General features: G+C 36.5%; 1 protein-coding gene across 1 annotated transcript in view; it reads left to right on the top strand.

Moving 5' to 3' along the window:
• RAB6A (RAB6A, member RAS oncogene family) overlaps positions 1–2,989 on the top strand; it is a 79,479-nt gene extending 76,490 nt beyond the window's left edge. The window contains exon 9 of the mRNA XM_019649325.1: positions 985–2,989. Coding sequence (XP_019504870.1) covers positions 985–1,049 — 65 coding nt within the window. The 3' untranslated portion in view covers positions 1,050–2,989. The remainder of the gene's footprint in view (positions 1–984) is intronic.
• Positions 2,990–7,759: the final 4,770 nt, after the last annotated feature.

The raw sequence follows: 7,759 nt of genomic DNA, 5'->3' as shown, positions 1-7,759 counted from the left end.
CTTGAGCGAGCTCTTAACCAACTGAGCCACTCGGCCGGCCCCAGTATTATTATTTATTTTTTAACTGAGCCATCCTGCCACCTGTTAGCAGCTCGGCGGGAGCTCAGATTGGGCCGGGAATCGAACCGCTAGTTGCTCAGAGATCGCACGCTTGAGCAAACTCTTAACCAACTGAGCCACTCGGCTGGCCCTTGCCTGATTTTTAACGAGCAGGAAACTCTTAGAATCCCAGCCTTTTGCTTCTTAATTTTGAGTTCCATTGGCTGTGTGTATTTTTCCCTTAGTCTGTCTCATGTTTTCTTCCCCTGCTTTTTCTAATATTCAAGCTTGCACTCCGCACAAGGAGGAAATAACTCAGTCTGGGGCTTTATCGTGGCCCCTGCTTTCAGGGACAGAACATAATGACACGTGCCTAATGTTAGTTATTCCAAAGGATTTTGAATTTTGATGTTTTCATTGTTTTATATTTATCTTCTAGTGTTTTTCCATATGCAGACATGGTTTTTATTAAGCCATGGACTTCACAGTACTTTGTATTCAGCTCTTCCCACTTCTAAATGTTTGATGTTTTGTAAGCCTTTATTACTTTTAATAGTATAGTGTGTTTTACAGAGTTAAGTCCCACCACATATTAAATTCTCTCCCTGTCGTTGGAACTCTCTTATAGGCTATTTTCAGATTTTATTATAGATAATTCCATAAGGGATATCATTTTTATATGGTTTCTTGCTCCTGTAGAATATTTTCCTTAGGATAGATTCTCATGAATAGAAGTTAACCTTATTCTGACTCTTGCTGCATATAGTAGATATAAACAAGTTTATTCCATTTGAGCACCTTGTATGGTGAGCTAGCTATATAGAAAATAGTGGCTGTGTTGACTCTGAAGCCAGATAGGAATGGAAGGGGCTTGTCAGAGATTTCCATGTTCAGCAGAATTGGAATTGTACTTGCCCGTTTATGGCTCCTTAACTTTCGTTTCAGTGATTGACATAAAACTGGAAAAGCCACAGGAGCAACCAGTCAGCGAAGGAGGCTGTTCCTGCTAATCCCCCACGGCATCTTCACTTCCCTCTAGACGCTCACTGCTTTGGCCCCCTTACTCTTTCATTGACTGCAGTGTGAATATTGGCTTGAACCTTTTCCCTTCAGTAATAACGTATTGCAATTCATCATTGCTGCCTGTCTCGTGGAGATGATCTATTAGCTTCACAAGCACAAAAAAGTCAGTGTCTTCATCATTTATATTTTACAAAAAGCCAAACAATTCCAGCATATTCCAGTGATAACTTTAAAAATTAGAAACATTTTCTTAACTTTTTTTTCCTTTTTAACGTTACGGTAATGCACTTCAAAATGATGGAAATTGCAAGAATATGTGGCTTGGTTAAGGAACAGTTGTTCACAGCAGCACTTGCCTACCTACTTGATCTCTCCCTACTTTTTTCACCTCTCCCTTACTCCATTTCTTATTACTCTTCGTCCCTCAAAATGAACAAGAGGCGGCAAAGCAGCAGTCAGACCAAGTCCATTGGAATTATCCTTCAATTTTAGTCATACCACTTGCTTTAGGCCTTGGGTGAAGATGTCTGAAACTATTCTTGAGCACTGATATAAATTACGTAGACCTTATTTGAGGTCAGAACTAGCTATCAAGGTAGTAGTCAATGCTTGAATAAGAAAAGTGTTCTGGTACATCTTTAAAATGAGTCCTAATAACCATAATACTTACAAGTAAACGAACACAAAATGTATTTCTGACCAAAACAGGCAACCCTTTCACATGTTAGACCCTGGAAGAGAAAAGTAAAAGTGCTTCAGAGCAGTTTTTTAATATTTAATCCTTCTAATGAGCTATTTCTCCCAAGATTTTAAAATTGTCAAAATAGAGCTATTTTATTTGTTAAAAAGAAAATTTTTTTTTCAGCAATAGATTTTTCTTGGGTTTTTTTTCTTTAAAAAAAAATGCTATGCAGGCAAGGCACTGTAGAAATCAAATTCCTTTAAGAAGAACCAGTGAAAGAATTTAAATTTGATACCTTGATCGAAACTGCTATAACCAGTAGAAATAATGATATCTAAAGCTTACCAACAAAAGAATCCTCAACAGAATAGCAAATACTTGCTCAGGACATTTGAGGTCTAATTGAAAACAGCAAGTTTTCTTACATGCCCCTAGAGGCAGATCTGAAAAAAAAGCATACATAGAAAAGGGAAAGGAGAGAACTGAAATAAAACTCAATATTATGCAGATTTATGCCTTATTTTTTAGATTTTTTTTAAATGTGGGTCTTTCAGGATGGTTTTGCTTTTTATTAGATCTGTATAGTTGATTAATTAGTGATTTAGTTTTATATTTAAGCTACAAGTAATCTCTAGTGATATTTATTTCTTTGCCTTTTTTTAACCACTTTCAATTTTTAGATGTTTTGATCAATCCATTTAGAGCTTCATCACCATGGCAATATGTATTTCCCTTAAAACACTGCAAACAAATATACTAAGAGTGCACCATTTTAATCTTTACTAGTTATTGTGAGATTGCTGTGTAAGTTAATAAACATATTTGTAAATACATTGTTTGCAGGAAGAAAATTTCTGAGTTACAGCTCAGGAAAAGCCTGCTGAATTTATGTTGTAAGCATTACTTAACACAGTATAAAGATGAAAAGACAAAAATATCTTCATACTTCCTCATCCCCTCACTGCAACAGAACCCTTAACTGGGAGAACCTTATTTCCCCTCTTTCCTCTTCCTCCTCCATGCCCCACTTATTGTCACCTTGTAATATTCAGAGAGCACTTGGATTATGGGTCTGAATAGAGAAATGCTTTCAGATAATCATTAGTCCACATACCAGTAATTCAAAGAAGAGATGGAGTTGTAAAGTGCTTTTATAATACAATATTATTGTTAAAGGCAAGGGTTGACTCTTTTGTTTTATTTTGACATGGCATGTCCTGAAATAAATATCAATTCAATATGGCAGATGGGTCATATTCTTTATTTGGAAAAAGTTGTGATTTCTGATATGGGGGTGATTGTCTTCCTACATTGTAGTATTTGAATCTTTTTATGTATCTTTAAGACTAGTAACCAGTTATGGAGCTTTTAATATTGGGTATTTTTATTTGGCTTGGGGTTCTTCAACTGAAGCAGTGAAGTGTGTTCACAGACCAGATTTTTTTTTTAAATAAATACAATTTTGATGCCAATATATATATAAATAAAACAAAAAAGAAAACAATTATTGACTTGGTTTCCCATTCCTGCCAAGGTGGTAAATTAACATGTGTTTCTTACTCCCTTCCTAGAACTGTAAATGTGAACATAGAATCCAGAAAAATAACAAAACCTCAACAAAAGTGAGAAACCCCTGGGAAGTCAGAAGACTCTTTTCGACTGTTAAGGGTGAGGGAGAGTGGCTGCAACTTGAGAAATAGGGTCACTGGTGGAGGCAAAAATAGGATGTATTAAGAAAAGTAGTTTAAGTTCTGCTTTTGCCTCCTCACTCCTAATCACACCTTTGCCTTGGGAAGGTGAAGGCAACCTACTCCCCTCCCACTAAATCCAGCTTGCTACCTGTTTTTTAGATTAAGTTTTATTGGAACTCAGCCATACTGTCTCACTACAAAGAGTTGAATAGTTGTGACAGACCTTATAGCCCCAAAAGCTAAAAATATTTACTATCTGGCCCTTTACAGAAAAAAGGGCTGACCCCTGCCTTGGGGACAAACATAGCTGTCCCCCTTGTTACAGAAACGGAGGCCATAGGCCATACTATGGGGCAGGTGTCCACAGGGGTAATATGAGGGCAGGATAAAATCCCTGATAAGCGAGTTGATGAAATGACCTGCCTGCCTTATGCTTTAGGCCTGTCACGTACTCTACATTTTCTCTTTCAAACCATCATTTAGTGGACTGTAATCTAGGGAGAGTGTCTCCTACAAGAACTGCTTCTTCCAAAACTGGGTTTCAAGGCTTATTTTTCTTAGCTTAATGTTTTCAGTGTTCATCCATGTTATACCATGTTTCAGAATTTCATTCCTTTTTATGGCTGAACAATATTCCATTGTATGTATATACCAAATTTGTTTACTCATCTCTTGATGGACATGGGTTTCCACCTTTTGCTATTTTAAGTAATGCTGCTATGAACATTGGTGTACAAGTATCTGGTTGAGTTACTGTTTTCAATTTTTTCTTAGTATATATGTACCTGGAAGGGGAATTGGTGAAGCATATGGTAATTCTGTGTTTAACTTTTGAAGACATGCCAAACTGCTTTTCACAGCAGCTGCACCATTTTACATCCACACCAGCAGTGTATGAGGGTTCCAATTTCTCCACATCCTCACCAACACTTTTTACGTTTGATTTTTTTTTTTTTACAATAGCCATTCTAATGGGTATGTAGTGGTCATCTTTCTCATTGTGGTTTTCATTTTTGTATTTTCTAATGACATGATGTTGAACACCTTGTTATTGGCCATTTGTATATCTTCTTTGGAGAAATGTCTATTCAAGTCCTTTGCCCATTTTTAAGTTGGGTTGTTTATTTTGTTGTTCAGTTATAGTTCTTTATATATTTAGATATATGGATTTATAAATATTCCCTCCCATTTTGTGGGTTGTCTTTTCACTGTCTTAACAGTGTCCTTTGATGCACAAAAGTTTTAAATTTTAATCAAGTCCAATTTTTCATTTTTTACCTGTGCTTTTGGTGTCATATTCAATAAATTATTGCCAAATACAATGTTATGGAGATTTTCTCCAGTCTTATTATAAGAGTTTTATAATTTTAGCTCTTTAAGTTTAGCTTTCTGATCCATTTTGAGTTAATTTTGTATCTGATATAAGATAAGGGTCCAACTTTATTCTTTCGCATGTTGATATCTAGTTTTCAGCAACATTTTTTGAAAAGACTGTTCTTTCTCTATTGAATTGTCTTGGCACCCTTGTTGAAAATCAATTGACCATGTATGAGAGGGTTTATTTCTGGGTGTCTATATCGTTGGTCTATATATCTGTCCTTATGGCATTACCACACAGTTTTGATTGCTGTAGCTTTATACAGGCGTACCTTGTTTTATCGCGCTTCGCAGATACAGTACTTTTACAAATTGAACGTTTGTGGCAACCCTGCATCGATCAAGTCTGTCGGCACCATTTTTCCCACATTTATTCACTTTGTGTCTCTGTGCCACATTTTGGTACTTCTTTGCAATATTTCAAACTTTTTCATTATTTGTTATCGTGATCTGTGATCGGTGATCTTTGATGTTACTATTTTAATTGTTTTGGGGCACCACAAACCATGCTCATATAAGATGGCAAACTTAATAAATGTGTGTGTTGATTGCTCCACCAACTGGCCATTCCCCTATCTCTCTCCCTCTTCTTGGGCCTCCCTATTCCCTGAGACACAACAATATTGAAATTAGGCCACAGGTAATAACCCTACAATGGCCTCTAAGTGTTCAAGTGAAAGAGTTGCATGTCTGTCACTTTAAATCAAACACTAGATTAAACTTAATGAGGAAGGCCTGTTGAAAGCAGAGATAGGCCAAAAGCTAGGTCTCTTGTACCAAACAGCCAAATTGTGAATGCAAAGGAAAAGCTCCTGAAGGAAATTAAAAGTGTACTCTAGTGAACACAAATGACAAGAAAACGAAACAGCATTATTGCTGATATGGAAGAAGTTTTAGGGGTTTGGATAAAAGATGAAACCAGCTACAACATTCCCTTAAGCCAAAGCCTGATCCAGAATAAAGCCGTAACCTCTCTTCAAGTCTGTGAAGGCCGAGAGGTGGGGAAGCTGCAGAAGAAAAGTATGAAGCTAGCAGAGGTTCTTGAGGTTTAAGGAAAGAAAGAAGCTGTCTCCAAAACATAAAAGGTGCAAGGTGAAGCAGAAATGTGCTGATGTACAAGCTGCAGCAAGTTATCCAGAAGATCCAGCTAAGATAATGAAGATGGCTACACTAAACAACAGGTTTTCAATGTAGACGAAACAGCCTTATATTGGAAGAAGATGCTATGTAGGATTTTCATAGCTACAGAGAAGTCAATGCCTGCTTCAAAGCTTCAAAGGACAGGCTGACCCTCTTGTTAGGAGCTAATACAGCTGGTGACTTTAACTTGAAACCAATGCTCATTTGCCATCTGAAAACCCTAGGGCCCTTAAGAATTACGCTAACTCTACTCCTTAGAGTAGATTTACAGCTGTATCTACATGTAGCACTGCTACCATCCTAGTAATGTATTGACTTTATGAAATGCCCCTTTTCTGATAATTTTTGTCTTGAAGTCTGTTTTGTCAGATATTAAAATAATAACTTCAACTTCCTGATGTGTACTCTTTATATGGTATATCTTTTTCTGTCCTCCTACTTTCAACCTACTTGTGTATTTTAAAGTATGTCTTTTGTACACAGCATCTTGTTGGGTCTTGCTTGTTCATTCATCCTGACAGTCTAATCTCTGTCTCTTAATTTGTGCTTTTTGTCCACTTACGTTTAATGTAATTATTAATATTTTTGGATTTAGGTCTGCCATTTTTGTGTTTTCTCTTTGCCACATCTGTTTTTAAATTCCTGTGTTGGCCTCAGCCATTAAAAAAAAAATGAAATCTTACTATTTGTGACAACATGGATGGATTTGGAGGGTAAGTGATCCTTATGCTAAGTGAAATAAGTCAGGGAGAAAGACAAATAAATACCATATGATCTCACTTATATATGGAATCTAAAAAACAAAATAAAACAAACAGACTCATAGATACAGAGAACAAACTGATGATTACCAGATGGGAGGAGGGGTGGCGGTAGGGGGCTAGGTGAAAAAGGTGAAGGGATTAAGAAGTACAAATTGGTAGTTACAAAATAGTCATTGGGATGTAAAGTACAGCATAGGGAATATAGCCTATAATATTGTAATAACTGTATAGTGTCAGGCGGGTACTAGACTATTGGGGGATCACTTTATAAATTACATAAATGTCTAACCACTACGCTGTACACATGAAAACATGAAACATAATGTCAACTGTAATTGAAAAATAAAAAAAGTAAAACAAATTTTTCTGTTGGCTTTTTTAGCTTAACCTCTGCATTCTGTTTTCAGTGGTTGTATTAGGGACTCCACTGTGCATCTTTGACTTATCAGCATATACTTGTTATAATAATACTGTACTACTTCACATAAGGTACAGGAAACTTGCCATAGTATAACTATTTTACCTTCCCCTCACCCCACTCATCCTCTGACGTTTTTTTGATTCATCCATAATTCTGTGTATACTTAGGGATAATATTGTACTACTCTTAGAATAGTATTACATTTTGTGAACGGAATATACCAGTGGATCCACCTACTCTAGAATTTGAGGTTTTCCAGTGCTTCTATGAGACTTTTGTACTTGTTATTTTTTGGTGAACATATATACACATTTCTGTTGAGTGTACCTAGGAGTCGAATTGATGGGTTATGAGGTGTGCCTGTGTTGGGTTCTACTGATCAGTTTCTAAAGCAGTTGTACCAGTTTACACTCACATGAGATTTCCAGCTCCACATCAGTACTTAATGTTGTCTTTTTTTTTTTTTCACCTTTAGTCATTTAGGTGGGTGTGTAGTAACATGTTTTAACTCAAAACTTTGTAAAAACATTGTGCTGACCAAACAAACAATGTGTGGGCCAGATGTGGTCCATGGGGCAACTCTGCATTAGACTGTTGTCTGTGAGGATTGTTTCTCTTAAAG

The sequence above is a fragment of the Hipposideros armiger genome, unplaced genomic scaffold (assembly GCF_001890085.2).
Source record: "Hipposideros armiger isolate ML-2016 unplaced genomic scaffold, ASM189008v1 scaffold_132, whole genome shotgun sequence".
NCBI lineage: Eukaryota > Metazoa > Chordata > Mammalia > Chiroptera > Hipposideridae > Hipposideros > Hipposideros armiger.
This window is presented reverse-complemented; position numbering and strand designations above follow the sequence as displayed.